This window comes from Falco punctatus, assembly GCF_963210335.1.
Source record: "Falco punctatus genome assembly, chromosome: Z".
Lineage (NCBI taxonomy): Eukaryota > Metazoa > Chordata > Aves > Falconiformes > Falconidae > Falco > Falco punctatus.
Genome location: NC_137586.1, coordinates 2,689,462 through 2,710,743, shown reverse-complemented (window position 1 = coordinate 2,710,743; position 21,282 = coordinate 2,689,462). Strand labels below are relative to the sequence as shown.

General features: G+C 43.3%; 1 protein-coding gene across 3 annotated transcripts in view; it reads left to right on the top strand.

The window, feature by feature from the left end:
* Positions 1-5,995: 5,995 nt before the first annotated feature.
* The window catches only part of ME2 (malic enzyme 2), a 37,147-nt gene continuing 21,860 nt past the window's right edge, over positions 5,996-21,282 (top strand). Inside the window, exons 1-2 of one of the 3 annotated variants that reach the window (XM_080371613.1) lie at positions 5,996-6,322; positions 13,633-13,758. In XM_080371613.1, coding sequence (XP_080227739.1) covers positions 13,651-13,758 — 108 coding nt within the window. In that variant the 5' untranslated portion in view covers positions 5,996-6,322; positions 13,633-13,650. The remainder of the gene's footprint in view (positions 6,323-13,632; positions 13,759-21,282) is intronic. The other 2 variants (XM_080371614.1, XM_080371612.1) reach the window with 2 other exon arrangements.

Sequence of the window (21,282 nt, the reverse complement as noted above, 5' to 3'; positions counted from 1 at the left end):
ATGGTTTGGAACAACCGACATAGATTTACTGAAGGTAATTTTTCCTAACAGCTTTCTGTGATGGCTGCCTGATGACTTTCTTCTTTCAGCATGCTGCCTGTAGAGCTCTGGCCTCAGAGGAAAGGTAAGATCTGTGGCTTCTGCAGCTCTGTGTCTTGCCATCTTTTATCCTCACTTGTCTTTTGGCAGTGGCTTCATCCAGTGTCTGCCCTCCTGATCTTTGGATTGAGGAAAATAAGCTTAAACTGGAAAAAAAATTCCTTGCTAGCTAAATAGGTCTGAATTTTCAAGAGCCTCAAGTTCCCTCACTCTCAGAAGAAATCTTGGTTGTGGAAGTTGTCAAGAATCAGGGACTTCCATCCACAGCAGTGCTGACGAAATTTGACGGAGTTAGGTTCTCTGTCATTTGAACTACAGAAAAGCTTCTGAATAAGTGCCAAAGCTCACTTTATAGCAGGGGGTTTGTAGCTGGCTCATAAATCTCTATCTCATATCTCATAACTAAGACAGCTGACACTGTTCCAAATCCAGTTGTCTGCATATTCTGGAAAGTGATACGATGCACAATCGATGTAAAGGATTTATGGCTTTTATTGTTTGTATGAGATATAAAAACTCATCATGTAATTGTTTCTCTTTGATCATTTTTTTAATATCAACCTTCTCCTGCAGGAAGAGTTACATTTTATGATTCAACTAGCAACATGTGGCCAGCGAGAGCACATGTCAGATGAATTAAAATGCAAAGGAGTCCAAGCAGGGCATAGATGTAACACTGCAGGTCAGCAGCTGTAACACTGCTTTAGCAGAGTCCCAGGGATTGCTTTGCCTTCAGCAGTCTTCAGCGGGCAAACAGTAGCTCCAAAAGCAAAACCCATTTCTCAGGACAGTGCAATCTGGAGACCTATGAAGGTTAATGGACTTTTTTTTGCAGGTTTCTCTGTAATTTTTGTCTGTCACTGCCATATGGAGTCAAAACCACGTTGTTCTCATTAGGGAGAGTTTCAAGCCTGAGACACCAGTGTAATTGCCTGTAAGCCCAGGCTGAGAGCATGGTGTTCATCAATTAAAAGCGGAAGCAAGAGTCATCAAGTGTGCCTGTGCTGATGGGACTCATCTTTTAACTTTCAAGCCTCACCACTGGCTCTGATGAGTCCCTGCAAGGTCCATCCTCATTCTGCAGCACACACACACACACTGTATTAGATGAGAGTGAGACAGAAAAGTACTGTATGCTGATTTCTAGATCTTAAACACAGATACAAGATTACCAAACCGTTACTGATGGAGTTAGACTCTCCCCTGAGATGTCTGAGTAGCACCTCTTTCCACCTTAACTGAAGTCAGTGGCACTTCAGGACTTCTAAACTCAGAGTGGGTGTAAAGTTTTTGGTGCTTTTTATACCCGCTTTGGTCAAATAAAGGCATGACAATCCCAGCTTGGTATATACTGAGCAATCAGAAGAGGGCAGTCCTTCCCCTTTGTACCTGTTCTACTTTGTGCTTGAATTAACAGTCTCAAAGCTCTGAGTTGATGCTGCACGCTTGAGCTGGTACGATTACATTGGTCAGGGACGTGGATAGATAAAACCCCTGAACGACATTGCTGTGCTGGACGGAGTAGGACCCACCACCAGCACAATTCTGCCAACAAAGCTGCACTTTCTTCTTCCTTGCTGTATTCACCACAGAGCTGCAAGTATGGAATATCTGCGAAGATTACGTTAGTCCTCAGCCCCTTCCCAGCTAATCACACAAAAAGAAGACAGAGAGGTAAAGCAACAGGACAAGAAGAAACGGCCTCAAGTTGTGCCAGGGGAGGTTTAGATTGGATATTAGGAAAAAGGTCTTCACCAAAAGGGTGGTCAGGCACTGGCACAGGCTGCCCAGGGAGATGGTGGAGTCACCAGCCCAGAAGGGATTTAAAAGACATGTAGATATGGCGCTTAGGGCCATGGTTTAGTGGTGGGCTTGACAGTGCCGGGTTAATGGTTGGACTTTGTGATCTCAAAGGTCTTTTCCAACCCAAACAATTCTGTGATTCTATGGTGGCCAGATTACATCCAGTACAGGTCAGTCTGTGCAAACTGCAACTGTATCTTCTGCCTGCTTTATTAATGGAGAAAAATGAGGAGGGAAGAGATGGTCATTGGTCAGGATAAGTTGTGTGACGCAGTGTTGAAAGTGGACTGAAGAAACTCAAAATGGAAGGAAGCACAGAAAAAGGCAGAAATGCAAGATGAAACGCTACCTGGTTAGACCATCTCAGGGTTTGTCACCATGTCCCCGGCCATTCAGGAGCTCAGCAGAGTCGAAGCAACTGATGATCTGAGTTCAAACGGGTCATCAGCCTAGAAAGAGGTTCCAGATCAAAAGCAGAGAAAGTAAAATACAAATTAAAAAGCAGGAAGTGACAGACCTGTTCACCTACAATAATAGTGATATGAGTCACTGACAAAGGTATTCATCAGAGCTAGGGAGAGGAGGGACTGGTACCCATACAGGCCAGAGCTCCCTCACTGGGAAGACTTACAGACATGTATGGATATATGTTTAAGCAACATCATCCCTAATCAAGAAAGATTTAACAGCACCACAAAAGGTCCCCAGGAGCTGGAGCTTTGTCATCTATACTGCTAAATCATTAGCACAATCCCAGACATAGTTCTGGATCAGGCCAGCTAGCATTTTCCCAATCAGTTGCTGGAGGCAGTATGGGAATTAGTGCACTATTCCCAAGATACAGTCTGCATGTGAATGTTGATTTGGACGGTAAAACACTTTAATAGCGTGGATGTGGGCTGTTGTCATGTGAGCTGGTCTCGGAGCCAGAGAATACTGTGGACACATTCAATTGCAAAAACATTACATGAGAAATTTTAAGCAGAATAACTTTAAGAGAGAACAAAATTACTTCTACAGAAGTAGAATTAAAATAACGGAAACAGTGTAAATGTAATTAGCAGTGCTGTTGCTCTGCTAATTGTTGTTGAAAAAGGCAAGGTTTGCAGAGAGAAGTAGTATCTTTTAGTGGAATTGGTCTAATAAAAGATACTATTTTTCTTCACAAAACCTGCCTTGAGGTAACGATCATCTTTACTGTCTCATTTCTGCTATAGTCTCATAATGTAAATTAGAAGAGTCAGAAGGGTCATCGCTCTATGAGGATTAGTCTAACCATACAGTTAACACTGAGCACTTTTTAAAAGAAATAAGGAGTAGAAGGTGAAAATGCCAGTTTTTATCAAGCTGCAGAAAATTTCTTTGTGAGAGATGTTTTGTCTGCTAGTCTGTACTGTCAACATTTCTGAGACTGGAGGGAGATGAAAACTAACATGACTGCTTAAATAATTATTTGTTCAGTAGCTGTTTATACATAGCTACATTACCAGTGTATTTATGGGACTGATGGTGTAGGTGTTGAGGCAGCACTATGGAGGGAAGGAAAAGAGCCCTGGATCTAGCAGAGTAGAACAAAGAAGTGATTTTTTTTTTAAAAAAATTACATTAAGAATCAGTGATACAAAAAACAAGAACACCGAGTCCAGCTCTAGTGCTGCTGCTTTTAGTAAGATATTTGAAAAACTGGAAATGTTACAGAAAGGAGAGACAAAATTATCTCAAGGATGGGAAACAAAGGTCTTTATTTAATTTATCAGAGGGACTCGGTTACAATCAGTGAGGTTTATTTATCATGAGAAAAATGAAACAGGAAGTATCCAACTCTCATTTAGCAAAGAGAGACAGAACAAACAGCAAATGATCAAAAGTGCAGGAAAAATCAAATGGGGAATACAGCGTGGGTTTAGGACAGTGGAAATTATTTAAGAAAACCACCTTGATGTATACCTTCAAACTGTGATCGGATGACTTTTGGGAGATGCATTTTACTTCAGCACAAAGCACTGTCTTCCTCTGAAGAGGAACCCCAGTAAAATTCCATGCCTTGTAGATGCTGGAAATCTGATGTTACAATCAATGAGTCTCCTGTTGTATTAAAAATTTCTGAATGAATTTGTGCCCTGTAGTGAGTGAGCTGTGACACTGCTTGAGGCTGCTCCTGCACAGCCAAGAGATAGCAGAGCTGTGACAGTTGGCTTGGCTTTACCAAGCTGAGGAATGCCAAGGACCCCAGTTGTTCTCATGGCAACAAAAAAGCAACAACATTGTTGTTGGCACACGCCAAAAGAAACTCTTCTGTGTTGATCACCAAATAAGGTGATAAAAGTCCTCGGGAGGAAGAAGAAATAACCGCTGCTCTTGTTCTACAGCACAGGCAGTTGCATGAATTAGCCATACATGTAACAGTCACTCGGTGGCTATGTAGTAGCATGAGATGAAGAACAGGCTTGAGAAAGCAGAGTCTCACGGTACATGGGGTTGCTGTCCGTATAGATCAGACATAAAGCACCCCTGTTGTCTTAGGACAAGCCAAGTTGGTGTTATTAGGCAGTAGGCTGTGCTGTATTGTGTCATATCGCTCCAAGCTGCTGCTGCCGATGTGTTAAGGCGTGGAGCATGGCCACCTCAAACCAAAGGTTTGGTGAGTCTGCATTGGGGAATGAACCTGATACCACAGAGCTGCTGGAAGCAAATGCTGGCACAAGTCGTGGGTGTGCTGTCTAGAAATGAAAGCTCTCCCTCCCATTAAAAATTGTTGCTGGAAGTTTCAGACCCTGCAGTTCTGCCAAATCCCATTCCCTGGGTGGAGGTTTTTCTCTTCTGGGACTAATTACAACACAGTTTTCAAGACAGACATTCTTTCACAAGGGAGTGTTATGCAGTATATTTCAGCAAGGCGTTAACTGTTCCGTTAGCTATATGGGGCAAGATCCTCAACCAGTCTACAATGACATGAGTTTACTGCAATACTGATTTATGCTATTTGGGTATGAAGTCTAGCACTTTTAAATGCCTTCAATTTTTAGTCAGTCACAAAGTCATGATCTTGCATGTTATTTTAGCAATCCCCTTTGTTTATAGGTGCAGCACCACATTATTCAGAAATGTTTCAAAGCCGCCAGTGTCGTGCTGACAGGGGGGAAAGCAGCAGAATATGCACTTCATGAAAGGCCTCAAAATCATGATTAGACAAGGTTTTGATTAAAAGGGTTTATATATTATTGCTCCAGTTACTATAGCAACTCTGCTTCTCTTAACTGCACAGTGCTCATTCGTACATCTAACAATTTAAATCATGTTAAGTGCCAGCAGAGAATTAACAGCCTCATAATGTGCAACACTGGAAAACTTCTCAGGGTTTGGGTTAGAGAGGAGACGGATGAAGTCTCAGACAAGCTGAGTGGTCACATTTAATACCATTATACCTTCCCTCTCCAATCACCGCGAAAGCTTAGCTGGGGAAGAGTATAGTTTCTATTAAGGTGAGACCAGCATTAGGACTAACAACCCTATGTTATGAAGTGTGATGCTTTTTGAGATCACAGTTCTTTTCTGGACCTGGTAATTTTATTGCTGACCTGCAGCATTAGCTGCCTCCCCATCTTCTGCCAAGTCTTCTGTTTTAATCGAAGGGTATTCCAGTCCTTCAGGCTCTGTATGGCAGCACATGGCTCTGCATGCTTTAGGAGCTCTGATCCATGTAGGGGATCCAGCACTGTGGCCCCGGCCATTGGGAAGCAGCATCTCTCTTGCTTCAAGCAGCTATACCCAGGGGGACCCCGCTCCCCTGCTTTGCCCTTACTGCCTCGCCCTGCTCCCCAGCGTGCTCCCTCAGGAGCCCTGCCACCCTGGGTGCCCGTGGGCACCCTCACGGCCCCTGGCCCCTGACAGCCCCCATCCCTGTCCCCTCACAGCTGTGGTCCCCTCACAGCCCCTGGCCCCTCACGCGGGCCCTGGCCCCTCGCAGCTGCTGCCCCCTCACGAGCCCAGTCCCCTCACGTCCCGTGCCCTCACACAACCCCTCACCCCGCCCCTTACCGGGAGCCCCGCCCCTCAGGGCGCCACGCCTCTCCACGCCGATTCGCTGTCTCTCCTGTCCTAATTAACATTTAACAGGCCGCGCCCGGCCATGCCCGGCCCCGTTTCCCCTCCGTCAGGGCGGAGAGCAGCGGAGCGGGAAGCTCATTGGTCGCGCCGGCCGTCGACCGGCGAGCCGACTTTCTTTTCATTGGCTGCGCTGGCTTGTCAGTCATAAGGAACACCCCGCCCTCCGGGGTGTCCCTCCCCGGTGCCTCCTTGTTTGCTCCATTCAGTGGCGGGTTCCGAGGCAGAGGGAGCTTCGGCGGATGGGAGCTGCTGTTGCACAATAGAAACGGGTCCTCGGCCAGCATCACTCAGAGGGCAGCAGCCACAGGAGGAGGTAGATCCCATTCTGATAACAATTTTACAATCGGCGTACGAAAGGCCTCTTGTCTTCTTACAAGCCCGCATTTTGGGGGCGTTTTCTCCAGAGCCTCGACCCTTGCAGCCTTTCCTCTCTCGAGTGCCTCCCCGCTTTGAAACCTGGCCCCCGGCCCTGCCGCCTGCGTGTTGCCAGGGTGAGGAGAGGCCGCTCGCTTCGTGCCCTGGCCGAGCGTACCACCGAGCAGCAGCCGGAGGGCGTGCGATGGGCAGGACCGGGGCGGCACCGGGGGCCGGGAGGGCCCGGGCGTGCGGCCAGCCCCGTCCTCCCGTGAGGGGACACGAGGCCCGCCCGGGAGCGGGGAATGGGGATGGAGGGAGCTCCGTATCCCCTGGGGCCGACTGAAGCCTAGCACAACAGCAGCTCGCCCCTGTGTGTCGGCAGGCCCCGAGGCTCGGCCTGCTGTGCGGGGTAGTGGAGGCCTGCCGCGGCCCCCTGCCCTTGGCCTGCTGCCCTTGGCGCGGCCGGCCCCGGCGGCAGGTGGAAAATACCTCAGGTCCTGCCTCAGAGGCAACAGGGCGTGCACTGCCCAGGCTGTGCAGGGCTGTGTGTTTACCAGCTGTCAAAATGGGTGACAAACGCAGCTGCCACCCGCCGAGAACAAGCGCCATTGTTGGTAGCAGCTCCTCTGGTCAAGCCTGGGAGGATGCTGCCCCCAAATTCCCCACATTTAGCTCTTTCTGCAGCTCCTCGGTGTTGGCTGATGGGCCCCCGTGATGACTTACAACCTGTGGTGAACTTTGATGGGCCTAAAAGCTAGAGAGTGAAAGCTGGGAAGTTGCAGAGCTGCTGGTGTGGGGCTGGAAGAGGAAACACAGTCAGGCTGCCTGGTATTTTTAGAGCTAGTCTCTCTGGTCGTTGGGTTTTGCTTCTTGACTATTAAAAGAAGTGGTGGTGGCGGTTTGAAATGCCACTGTTTCAGGTCCCATGTGCCCCTTGGCCTTGCTGCACCGTAATGTTAAATGGTACCAGATAAGTGCTCATCTCTGAGCAACTTGGTGTGTTGTATCATGGCATGAATCTCTTGGAAAAAAACTGAAAACTTGCAACCTGTTGATAGGGGGCTGATAAAAAAGGACAGTCTTGTAGCCAGGCAAGCTATTGTTTGGTATCTTTGCATTCTTAATTCCAAAAAGTAGTGAAGAGCAAAGGGAAATCTTACCTGTGTACATACGTGGGTAACAGGAAGTGGCAGAGAGAATATGAAACTCTGCAAGTAATCCATGTGTGTGTGCAGCCACCAGTGCCTAACATGATATTGGCTCTATTAGACGTGATAAGGTCTGTAGAAATTCAGTCTGGGCGTGTATTTTGAGCAAAGTGTGTGTTAACAGTCCCAGAACAAAACTTCTGAGAGTCCTGTGCGGTAGCGTTACCAGTCAGCAGCATGAGTGCAGACAAGATTTGAAGCTTTTTCTTCTGCAAACTAAGCAAAGCTGTCAATGCGTGGTAGTGCACTGTGCTTGAGTGAGTACTAATTGAACGTTCATCGACTGGTGGCAGCCCCTTTATTGCAACAGAAGGAGTGCTTTGCTGTTACTTGGGCTGTTAACTAACTGTGTATGGGTAGTTTTTCAGGTTCTTCTGTAATTTAAGCAGGTGGGTTTCTTTTTTAAGTCCTAATTGTAGTGCACACCGATGTTTATAAGTGGTTTGCAGGCTTATACTTTACCTGATTGGCACTAAATTAGCATGCGGCTTTGTTTCTCCGTGTTTATTGCTGAGCTGTTCTGGGAAGAATTCCCTTTTATAAGTGTGCAGCAGTTATTGAGAACATCCTTGTTTCACTCTCGTATCCAAAAAAAATCCCTATTTGTGAACTGAAGAAAACAGTTCTAATACAGGAATGTACCCGTTCTGCAGAATAAAGCAACAGTGACTTTCTGTGTATTTCTGCAATCTTTCTAAGGATTCTGCAGGATAAGGCCTTTGTCCCACATACACAGATGCACTTACCTTTACTACTGGTAGCCCTCCCAGTCAGACAAATGGAATAAAATCAAGAATGTGAGTACATCTTCATGTCGAAGTAGATGCTGCTGCAGTTTCAACAGTACAAGATAATGGACTGACTTCAGAAAAATGTTTAGGCCAGATCATTAGTGTATAATAAAATAGCTCTCTGATGTCGTGTGATAAGAACTTCTATGAACCAAGACTCCAATATCAAATGATTTAGTCCTACTTTCTAGTTGTGCTGCAAGAAGTTTTATAATATTGTAAGTTAAAGCAATTTAGAGAACACATGCTCTTTTTGCAAAGGTTGTCTGCTATTATTCACTTTTGAATTTGCCTAAGTGTGCTTTATTTGCTGGATGTTTCAAGCCTCATGTTACTAACTTTCTTCACTGAAGTACTGCACATCTAATTTTTCTCCTTGTTGAACCAGTTGCCTCAGAGTAAGAGGGAAGAAAATTAGTTTCAATATCTTGAAGATCTGCATCCAAAATGACCAGCTTACTACCGCCAAACATTTTATTAGTAACACCTCCCCATATGTTTGTTCCTTTTAATCTGCAGATCTCAAGGTACAGTAGAAATATCCTTTAAAGTGGCAGCTCAGGACTTTGCTGGAAGGAACCTGAAAAATTATTACCACCATTTTCTTCTAACTCCCTCCAACAGTGTCTGGTCAGCTCAGGGCATCAGAGGTGCTGAGTTGCTGTGCAGGACAGCATCGCCCAGCTTCATCAGTCTGCTCTTTCCTCCACACACGTACACACTGGGATGCTCCCGTTGTAAAATACGAGTGCCCCCTTCCCCCTTGATCTGCAAAGCATGCACTGCAGTGTGGCAGGTGCAGGCAAAGCTGCTTTCTCTTGAGTAAAAGTCTCATTGGGAGACGCAGTTATAGTTGGTACTTGCCTAATGTAATAATTTTAGACTGCTTTATCATTATTGAAGTGATGAAGCCAGCTAGTGTGTGCCTGGTTTGTGTCAAGCCTTGATTCATTTAGAAAAAAAAAGAAGAAAAGATAGTGTGGTGGTGTATCCACAGCAGCCTGGGGATACTGCAGACTCACTGGATAGATTGCTATGGCAATGTAAGAGAAAATGTTTGTTGGCCCTAGAGCAGTGATACTCAAAATACCAAAACTGATCGAGGCCAGAAAGATTGGAAATTGTGGTGCCTGTGTGGTCTTGAATGAATAATTCCAGCTTGTGTTTATCAAGAACAAGTTTCTATTAATGCACAGGTCTTGGAAATTTCTGTACATGAAAGGAAGACTGGAACTGTTCATTTACACAGGATTTCAGGAATACTTGAAATAGATTTCTCTTTAGCCATCTTTCAAAGTGAAGGAAGACTGCAAAGTCATGGAGCGCATGTTGCTGTCCACTGAGAGATACTTTTTGCTCTTAAGGTATAACAGATGCGTCAGGCAGCCTGTGCAGGAATTGAAGCAGACCTTGCTTTAATTGACACTGAGCTTCCTGACTCTCTGAACAACATAATTGTACCTTTTAAAAGTATGAGGAACCTTTCCCTTAAAGGTAGCTTTTGCAGTTTAACAAATCCATAATTGCAGCAGCAAAACATTTGCTCCTAGATAAGGGCACTTGTGCAGTATTGGTAATTAGTTTGACCTGGCCAGATGCCTCCTGATAAGGCACAGCAGAGAGCTGTCATCTGGCATGCTGAAGAATTTAATTCTCTTAAATTGTGACACAGCATGTATGTGGTAATAAATCAAAAATTACCCATTGTATTGGATTAAGTCCAGTGGTGCACAACAGTCATGTTTAGTCCTTACCATTGTCAGGTACTGAAAGAAGAAAAGAAGTCCTTGTTCTGGTTATGGAGACACATGTTTCAGCAGGAATTTTATTCTTCTTTGAATTCCTCTGCTTTTTTCCTAATTCTTCCTCGTGGGACACAGAGGGCTGAGGTTCTGCAGTGTATTTTTTCATGTCATTGCAACACTCCCCTTTTGACAGCCTCTACCATCAAAATAATCTGTCCTTTTTCTTATGGTTAAAGCACCATCTCAAGCCTGGCCTCCCTTCTACAAAACCCATCATAAACCATCTAAAAACCTTCCCATGAAGCAGCATGACCCAACCCTTTAGTCTCCTTGAAACCAGGTATGTGTTCAGGGACCCTTTTTCCAAACTTCTCCTTGCACCTTGTTGCCTGCTCGAAATGCTTCGCAGAAGCAGAGCTGGCAAGTACTAGCCACTGGGCACAAGGCAGTCCCTTCTGTCTTCCCCATGAGACCAGAGGGGAAGCGGTGCTGCCCAGGGCATGTTATTTGTTGTCAGTTCTACCGTGCTGCATTTAAAATATTTTTATTGTCTGGTGGCATCTTCTGTCTGAGAAGTTGTTAGCGGGAATCCCGAACTCCTGGTGTGAGTTTTATGGCTACCCCAGTGCTGCATCTGGCTCAAACCCACCTGTGAGCCTCGGCTTGGGGGTGAGCAGAGTTAGCCTGGGAGTTTCATTGTAAAAAGCATCAAGACACTGGTGGCATGTACGGATGTAGCCTTGATTTTTAATCCTAAGGTTTGCTGGATTGTCCCGTGCATGTATTCTTGAGGAGGATTTGGGACTTCAAAAGTGGAAAGACATGAGCTGATGGCTGGCTTGTTCTTGCCAAGTTGGTGGCCAGCAGAGCGGGGAGTAAAGGGTAGATGAGTCATGGAGGGCCACGGCCACACGGGCAGAGCTCTTGGCACTCCTACAGAGGAGTATGGACAGGGGATAGGGAAGGATGCTTGCTTTGTGGTTTCAGGGTAAGCCACATTAAACTGAGTTTTGGAGGCAGATTCTTGCTAAGACATGTTTAAAAGCTGCCACAAAAGGAGCTAGAGGAGATGTGCAAGAAGGGAGATGAAACAGAAATAGGAACCAATTGGAAGAGCAGGGAAAGAAGAGCTCAGGACTGAGTTACCAATCAGGTTTTATGCTGGATATAAATTAACTGGGATTATATCTCTTGCATATAAACAGAGGGACTGAGTGAAAAATGAAGCCTGATTCTCCCACTTGCTTTATGCATCTGAAGACACCCAGCAAGAGAATTGTTTTACATGCGAGTATGTCACCTCAGAGGAGAGGAGCAGGTCTTCTCTCATAGTGAAGAGAATAAAGTAAGATTTTAATCACACCCCTGAAAAGTCTTTTTCTCTCTCTCTCTTGATTAGAGAGTTGATTAGAGAGTTAATTGATCAAGTTAGGAGAAATCTGGGCCACAATCTTGATGGTTCTTAAATGCTTACTAATTGCAACAAAGTAATTTAAACTTCATTAGAGTAGGCTGAGGTGTGCTGTTTGGCCTACTTTTTAATTCCATGTTTAAGGCATTTGCTCATGACCCATTGAAGCCACCTTAACACCAGACTGATGGGATGTGGGCTGAGGTTTGCTGCGACGCTGTAATCACAGATTGCTTTTAGCCTCATGTGCTTGAGGAGATGGACTCACAGTTGTGTAATGATGGCAAAGGAACAGAATTAAAAACAGTTAAGAGTGAATTTGCCATTCCTAAAGGCTGATTGTTTTGCAGCACAAAATGAATTTTGCTTATCTGATCCTGATTTTCAGCTGCCCAGAGTTCTGGCAGACCAGCGGTGTTTAGTCCACTGCTAGCTGGTTCAGGGAGGAATTATCATGTTAAAAGCAACATTTGTTTGTGGTGCTGGCAAGGCTTCCATTCATCCTGTCTCCACACAGTAAATTTATGTTCTTCACCACGAAACAACTAAACACTTGGGTTTTCAGTGGATTTTTTTTTTCAGTTGCAAGGCCTAAACAAACAAATAAAGAATGAGAGAAAGCGATCCTGCTGAATAACAGTGCTGCTTTCCTCTATGCTTTACAGTAGGTGGAAGAGAAACTTGCGTGTAACTGTTGATGAAAAATATTTGCATGTTCTCTTAATGCTTGGAAAGATTTTGAAGAAAATCCTTAGATTGTAACTTGTAAGATCAGTGTGCCATTTTAAAAGCTGATTATATGTAAATTTGATTATAAGAAGGTCTTCTAAAGTATTCAGGCTGTATTTAAGATAATGAAATTTTGTTGTTTAATCTAATTTTGGATTCCATCTGGAAGAAATTAAAAATCTAAACCATGCATCATTTCGTTCCTTAAAAATGGTTCATACCTGCTTTACTGTCCTTGCATGTCTCTTGGATGTGAACCTGCATCTGGGCCAGGGGATGATGGAGCTCTGGCTGCTGGGGTCCCCCACCCACACCAATTGCAATGGAGAGGGGTTCCCTGCTGTGCTGATCCCGGATCTCTGCCTTCCTCCACTGACTCTATAGGGCTGTTGGGATTTGTTGGTTGGGGTTTTTTTCTTCTCCCCGTGTTAGGATTCTGCATGATACTGCATCTGAGCTGTGTACATCTGACCTTTCTGGCCTGCCATCTTAATGTGTCTTCATACAGGCCATGGTCCTCTGTAAGGTCTCGCTGTCATTGCTGTTGTCTCTCTGTGTTGGTGAAATAATGTTTAGAGATGAGTCCAGTACGCATTCACTGGTGGTACTGCGTTTTACAAGCACGTGATAAATGATAATTTCTGTTCCAAAGAGCTTGCAGTTAATAGTTGAGTAAAATGGATTTAGGAGTTATCACCTGGCAAGATTAAGAACTAAGCTTTGAATGGTACTAACAATTTTTTTTATTTGTTAGGGAAACATGTCAGTTGTTGAAAAGACTATATTCTCTCTAAAAATAGCCTTTTTTCAGGCTTGGAATTAAAAAAAATCTAAGCATGAAATCCAGAGTTCAGTGAATTTCTGACCATTTTAAGTCTACATTTTGTTCTAATCTAGTTTTTTTCTTGTTCAGGCCACAAGATTTCATTTTCAGAAAGCTGCTGGAGCAACTCAGCTTAAAATCTTCTTGGTGCACTAGCCCAAGTCATTCTGCCCTGCTTGGTATTTGCATTGGTGCCAGTTGCAGGGTCACCACAGAAGGTTAATATTTGCTAATGGCAGTTCTGCTCTGGGTTTATGGTGCAGCTATAAGGCAACACGTAGTGAATGCTGGTTGACTACAGTCCACAGCACAATGCTAGCTCACATCAGTGTCCCTGTATTTTCTCTCCACTCGCTCATGCACTCTCATCATTGTAAAGCCTTCCTTCTTTTTCTACCAGTTGGCTGCTGCAAGGTGATTCTGAGTTACTATCACAGTGTTAGAACAAAGAGTTTTATCTAGCATGTGCCTATTTCTTTTACAATAGATGGCCTACAAATATGAACACTGGTTCCACTGCCTCTGTATATGAATGATTTTCTTTTTTTTTCTTTCCCAGGTGCAGTATAAAAAAAAAATGTTCTCTCGACTAAGAGTAGCTGCCACTCCCTGTGCGATGGTGTGTCGCAGTGCACATACAAAAGAAAAAGGCAAGCCACTGATGTTAAACCCACGAACAAACAAGGTTGGTAGTGTGTGATTGTCAAATATCTTATCTTCATCTGGTAATTGTCCAGTGAACCTTGTTCTAGGGTTAAACCACCTCCAGGAGATGTACTGGGCCACAGCCAAAAAAAGGGTACAGAAGATGGAGGAGTCAGTGATCATTTCAAGTTTACTACCTGGACACTTACGGTACAAGGCCTTCCAGTAACAGCTTCTGCTTCTGTCAGCCTGCGCGTCCCCTGGCTTGCTGTGGTTTACACAATAAATACCGCTGCTTCCTTGTGCCAGATGAAGAGTCACTGGTTCTTGCTGATTATTGGCTTAATTTTGGGGCTGATTGAATTGAAGTAAAGCTTTAGCAGATAGTCTTAGAGTTTGCAAAAGTTAATTCTGAATTCGGTCTTGCTAGTTATGGAAAGTCTTTGCCTCTTTGTCCTAGTCCTGGCTTCTTCCTGCAAGACAGAATTGAGGCCAAGCCGTATCAGTAAGAAACATTCCTGTGCAGAGCAGTTGGACAAAGAGCATCTAAAAATAAGCCTTGAATGGCACTAGCTGGGAGGTAGAAATGTTATGTTAATTCCATGCATTGGGAGGAACTTGTAAAAAAGCAGCTTCCCCCTACTCCTTCACAAAATTTTTCCCATTTCCACAACCCCATCCCCAATATCTTTTTTTCCCAGAGCAGTAGTAGCCTTCAGGAATCTTGAAACAATTAATGTGTAAACCAAAACTAGAAAGAAATGAGATGAGGACTTGTTGGTAGCTGGGCCAAGATGTGTAAGGCGGCCAAGAAAGGTGACAAATCTCAGACAGGGTGTTTCCTGAGCCAGTGTAGCAATGGAAGGTGGACTTCCATAGTTTTATCCTGTGTTTTTAATGTTTAGCTTTTCTCCTTTTCCCCATTCTCTTGATTTTATTTTTTTCCCTTCCTATAATGCCTTACATTTCCTCTTCGCTGTAAATTTACTTCCCTTCCTTTTCTGCCCATGGCCCTGACTCCTTCTCTCCCCCTGTATTCTTAGCTCCTTCCCATGTGCCCCACGCATAGACACAAAGAACACAAAGTGTTCTGTGTTAAATTGGCCAGGTGGCAAGCCAGGCACATAACCCTGAGCCTTTCAGAAGGCGGCTAGGCTGGCTCTTTGTTCTGCACAGCAAAACCTTCTCCCCTCTCTTCTCCCTGTCCCTCTCTTTTTATCAAAATTAGAAGTTGACCAGTGGGCTCAAAATAGCTGGGGAGGATATTAAGCTGGGAACTGCATGCTGCATCTCCCTGTGTTTTGCCTGTAACTACGTGGAGAATTGCTGCAGTGGGTCTTTTGGCAAGCATGACTCCTAAGTGTTGTGAAAAGAAAGGAAGAAAACAAAATACAGACCTGCAGCCATGTTTCTTGTGTGGGATAGTATAGTGTGAGCTGCCTTGATACTGCGTGAATGCAGGTTGCCTGTACAGAGAGAGGACTGTGTTAGAGACTGGCTGACTGCAAAAGTAAAATTGAGATTGCTGTGTCAGGTAGATTGGTGTGATTTGTCAAGATCAGATTATCTTGAGACTTTTCTGAGCTAGAAACGCTTTGACATGCCAGTGGAAATTATTTCAAGCCCTCTAAGCTTTGCCAAGTGCTGATTATCCAACAGTATTCAGAAACAAAAACAATAGGTCATTTCTTACTGTTTTTCTAGTGGTAATATCTTTCTAATTCTTCTCTTAAGCCTGGAATTCTCTAGTGGACTGAGCACAATGCAGTATTTTTAATGCCTTTTTTATTTTTGAGGAGAAGGGAAGAGCAGCGAGCTGTGTATTAATAGCAGCTGATTTTTTTAAACTTCTGAATGTCACCAAGAAATTATACTTGTGAGAGGAAAAAAACTTCCCATGTTTGTTTGGCTCTGCATCAGTCTGCTGTTAAGGGTGACACCTGTTGGAATGGATCTGTAAGCTAGTGAAGTGGTAACTGCTTGATATTGGATGCAGTATCTGTATAGAAATGTATTTTGGAAATTCAGCAGAGAAATAAATGACTAAATATGCAGAGTACTTTACCCTTTGTGCTTTTCTTGCCCACAGTGCCTCATGCATATATACCTCATATTCATACAGGCATAGATAAAGGGCTTTATCTCTTGCTGGCAGCTTATTGAGATTGTCATTTTATGACTTGTGTTTTAGTTGCTTATGTTTATTTTTTATAGTCCCCATCAACTCTACAGAACGTTTGGTCTCCTTTAATATATGTGGGCCCTAAAATAAGAGCTGCAAGGTGGCAGCTTCGCTAGCAGAAAACCACCCCTTCCCTCTTGTGCAGATTAATCTGCTCTTTGTTCTTTGTCATTGGAGCAGGTTTTTCTTGTACCATTTATTTTTTTTTCTTTCCCATCCTTACCTTTTGCAGGTGCATACTATACCTATATCAGCAGGTTTGGGGTTTTAAGTTTGAAGGCCAGCTTTCAAACGTTTATTGTTAGAGTGGCTCAGAAAAGGTCATGAAGTATCTCAGTAATGCCCTTGCTGTTGCAGCCAAACAATTGCAGAACCTACTGTAACTGCATTGCTGGCATCTGTGTATGTTTCCAGTCTTCCATGATGTTTGATTTCTGCTCTCTTGACAGGGATTCAAATTACAGTTAATTGACTTCAGGACCTTTAATTCTGCTGGAGATCCCTGCTGTGCCAAGTCAGCATTTTAAGCTTCTTGGGCACTTAGAACAGTTAGGACAATCTCATTTGTTTAGTACTGACAGTTAAGATGTTATGTATATTGTGGTAGTGCTTTGGATTCTCGCTCAAGGGCCAGGATTTCTTTTTCCAACACAGAACAGGTGATGCGTGAGTAGATGATCCCTGATGCTGGTGATGTCCGTTCTGCCATGTAGAGTGCATCAGAATGTTTATCTTCACTGGAAATACATGACCTGTAACATTATTCATATGCTTGCTTTCTGTGTGCTTGCAGCAAATTTGTGACTCTGACTAATTTGTGATGCTTCCTGTATTTTAGTTGCTGATGTTTCTATGTTGTGGCATTAGTTCTTGTTACTCCCTGAGTGTGTGACTGTATTTTGTGCAGTACATTCCATTAGCCCTTTTTCTATTACTCTGTTCCTCAATATTGTTTGGTTGTTTCATTCCTTAATATCCTTCTCCTGCCCTGACAATGCCTCTCAAATTTTTAGCTTCAGCAAATACCTTCAAGACATTGTATTAAACACACACACAAATATTTGTATTTATGTATATGCTTGGGCACATGTGCATAGGAATACATGATACATTTTTAATAATAATTCAGTGATGGTGCTGCAAGTGGCAGTTTAATCCCAGACTGTTTCCTGAGGAACTGTCCTTGTGTCTCATTTTCCATATGGGTGGTCATCTTCTCAAATGTTGTATTTAGCTAGAGCATTCATCACAGTTTCATCTGTGTTCATTCCCAGCTTTTCCAGCCCAATTTATTTCAGCCTTACTCTTGATAGATTAGCTTAGTTGAGAAAACTGATTCTCTAAACAAAGGTGTACATGACCGCCCTGACTTTTGGCAAATACCTGAACAGTGTGTTTCCAATACAGAATAAAAAACTAACACACCCCACACACCCCCCCCCAAAGGTACAGCTAGTTGGACAAAATAAATAGGATGGGACAAGAGAATGTGAAGAAGGGTTGTATGAACTTGGAAGATTTAAAAGCAGATGTTCATTTCCCCTTCCATAGCCCTTTGTCACCATGCTGGTTTTTGACACATTTGATTTATTTTAATACTTTTTAAATGGTGTCAGTTGGGTTGAGCAGCCAGGGCGTACAATATGCAATGCCTGTCTGCCTTCCTGGGGAAACCAGGATAAAAGAGGATGTGGCATGTCACTAGGAAATGCAGTGCTTGAAATACTACTACCAGCAGTTTCTAATCAGTTGCAAAGAAAGATCTTAGAAGGCAGAAACCTGATAGAAACCGCTAGTTTCCTTGGGTGTACACACACCCCCAGGCCAGAAGGCCTGCCACAAGTTTGTGTTCTGCCCAGCTGGTTTGGAGATGGAGAGATTGTTGAGTGGAGGTGGCTTGGTCATGCGTCTGCCGCTTCTGCAGCTTTTCTCAGCTTCCTTGAGATCTGCATGCTTTTAAAGGGAATTAAATGTGGAAAGATGGAACTGTTTAATCTCTAACCAGCTTTTATCTGGTCTCTCTGAAAAGGTGCCAAAGGTGGAAGGTAGTATTGCACCTCATTTAACTTAGATCAGCTATTCTGCTTAGGACTTGTGAGCCGCTGGGATGGTGGGTGGAAGAAGGAAGGAAGCTCTCTTGGGTTTTTTTTTCTTTTTCTTTTTTTTTTTTTTTATTCTAAGTTGAATACCATTAAAGGAGAACAAAAGCAACATTATCTGCTCAGTTAGAAAAAAAGCAGTCTGATGAAATGTCAGACTAAGGTATTCAGGGATGCTATATGGTGTAGGTGAACCATTTCAGTCATCGTGCTCATGATCTGCAATATACAGCTTTACTGTAACCATTGGTGCTTGAAAACAAACCCTGGAGAGGCTGGAGGGCTTTCTTGCTGGTGTGTAAAGGCTTTCTGTTTCCGACTCTTTCCCATTTGCTACAAGGGAATGCTTTAAATTGAAGCCCCATCATTAGTAAATGAGAGCTGCTGCGGGTGAGCTATAGTGTGGTTCAGCAGCCAAAGTGATTTACATCTGGTTCCACACATGCAGAGGCGGTGCAAGGACTGGTGGCATCTTTGCCTGCAGAAAGACTCAGGTCTTTAAAGGCTGAATAACCTGGGAAGGTTTGGGTCATTTCACAGTTCAGGAGGGTTAGATTGCTGTGCTGTGTCAGCCACACCCTCTAGTATATAAACTATGCTGTTTCTGGAAGAATAAAGATACAAAATTGAGTTTTAAAAAAGTGGAGGAGGAAAGAAATCAAAGAAGATTCCCATATTCTACACTGTTCTCATAAACAGAGAAACTTTGAATCTCTGGTTGAGATAGCAAATACACCTTTGGTTCGTATGAGTGGACTTTATTAATTTGCAGTGGAGACATGTTACACAACAGTGAACTTTATGATTTGGCAAAAGGAAGCAGCGTTAAGGGAAGCAGCCACAATCCAACATAAAATCTACTTTATTTCAAAAATGTCCATGATGCTACTTCAAAGGCTACTCTATACTGCTGAATATGTTATAATAATGATTAGAAAATACATGAAAACCCTTTGATTAACTCTTCCCTGTGGAGTAGGCCAACTAATTTTCCAAACAATGGCATATTTGGATATATTCTGCATTTACATCTTTATCGGTTTGAATGGGGTTTTTGTTATAAACCATACAGGTTTTCAGAATGCTTGAGAGCTTTTATGATACCAGTTGAAAATATCCCCTTCTATACATATGCTTGCAAGAATTTGCAGGTGGGGAAAAAGTTCTTCTAGTACTTCTCTGCTCAGAAACCTCTCAGTATTACTTAGCGGTGTTATAAAAATCAATGCTTGCAGGCTTCAGGTCTCCTATTCACCTTCATGCAAAGTAGGCAACTAGAATTTTTGTATGCTGGTATTTATAGCACCACTGACTTGATGTAGTAGAGCCCAGTTGTTAGGGCGAAAGTGAGGTCCCAGTGCCAGATAGTATGTGGATTAAAGGCACAGTATGTGGTGATGCAATGTGAGCTTATCTTAAGTACAAAGCAGACAACACTTCATTTTACTTGCCTTTTTTCTTTTCTTCCCCCCAGTGGTATGTTGGTTTTGTTGCAAGAAGTTTGTCCATGTGTGTTAATTAATCCCTTTGTGGTCTTTGAAGTATGCTGGGGTTTCTCCTAGATTCGCTTCCTGCTTTATCTGGACTATTTTAGAAAGGACACCTGTTTTTTTCTGAGCTGTAAAGAGGATTAAGGAAACTAATCTAAGTGAAAGTCAGCGCGTAAGGCTCAGAAAGGACACCTAGCACTGTGGGTCAAAGGAAACCAAAACCTGTGACTTAAACCTGAATCATTACAGTATTTAAGCATTTAATCCCAGGAGAAACCAGAGGGAAATTGGCCCTTAAGAAGGTCCTGGGATCTTAAGCGCCTTTGAGGACATCAGTCCCAGTGCAAAGTGCTGAGTGCCTCCTAATTCACTGGAACCTGACCTCTGGTTCTGTCAGACTGTACTGGGGTTTATAGAATGAGAGAAGAGGCCAGGAAATCTGTAATACTGCAGCTCCTAGGCACGCTGGTTTAAGGAACATCTCTATCCTGCCAGGTGCTGTATGGGAAGCAAGCTGCAATCCCAAATCCAGAACATGGGGTTGCTGATGGTCGTGGACAAAGATAATGAATGGGAGGGAGTACAGCAAGTGTTGGAAGGTCTCTGGGTTTTTTTATAGTGCTGCTCTGGACTAAACTTGTGTTCTAGTTGGAATGAGGATTAGATTTCTGTATGGAAGCTGATGACATTCAGATTGCTGAGGTAGGCCTGGACAGAAATTAAAGCGTCTTTTAATGTGGTAAGATCTAATTTTCATGGAATAAACAGCTGGAAGTACTTCAGTACTACTAAAAAAAATTCAGTGTTTAATGTTACTGCAGTTCCAGATACCCTGAAAGTCCAGGTTGCCTATAGACTGGAAAAAATGTGAATAAACTGAATAAAGATTATAGCTGTTTGGCTTGGTACTAACCTCGGGGCTTCTTTGATGTTATTCAGGACCCAGATGGTTCAAGGTCACTGGTTTCACTGTACAGGGAAATTAAGGAAAAGCCATGGCGCAGCGTCATGCTAATAGTGGAAATTAGAAATTAGGTAGACTTTATTTTTAAGGGAATTGAGAGTTTCTGTTGGGGAGGACATAGGTTTTGCTAGTGAGGTATTTCAGCTAGTTTAGAGTAAAATGTCGATGTAGCCAGTGTGCTACCACTGAAGGGATTCTGACCTTTGATACACCTTAAACTAGTGACATTAATGGCTTTACTGACCAAGGTTTATATATCCTCTGGAAAGAGACAAAGCTTTTTTTATTCCTCCTTAATATTGTAAATATTTTGGTATTAATGTTTTTGTAGTGCCTAAAGTAACAGTCAAAATATTACAGATGTTTACCAGCTGTACTCAGCTTTGTATCCTAAGTCCCTTGCACAGCAAATTGTGTTGAGAAACAGTTGTTTTAAAAAGATACAAGCTGCTGATGGTAACAAATTAGGTAGTAGTTAAGGAAAAGGGGAAGACTGCTGAGAGATGTGTTTGCATGGTTCACTTCCAGGCAACTTTGGAAGATGCATTTACATTCCCAGAGAATCTTTCAATATTCCTGTGAAGTGCGCAGAAGTGAAACTAAAGCAGATCCTTTGCAACATAGGGAAAAAATTATGGCATTCAGTGTGTATTCCTTGTGGTGTTTTTATTTTTTTCTCATGCTGTTGTTCCTTGCATGGTTGTGTTCTCAGTGGAATTTTTGGATTATTCAAGTGAGTTTTCAGAATTACCACATGGGTAAAGTGACTGTTACACCCAGCAAAAGACCAGCAGCAAGGGTAAAGAGTTCAGGAATAAGCTGTCATCTG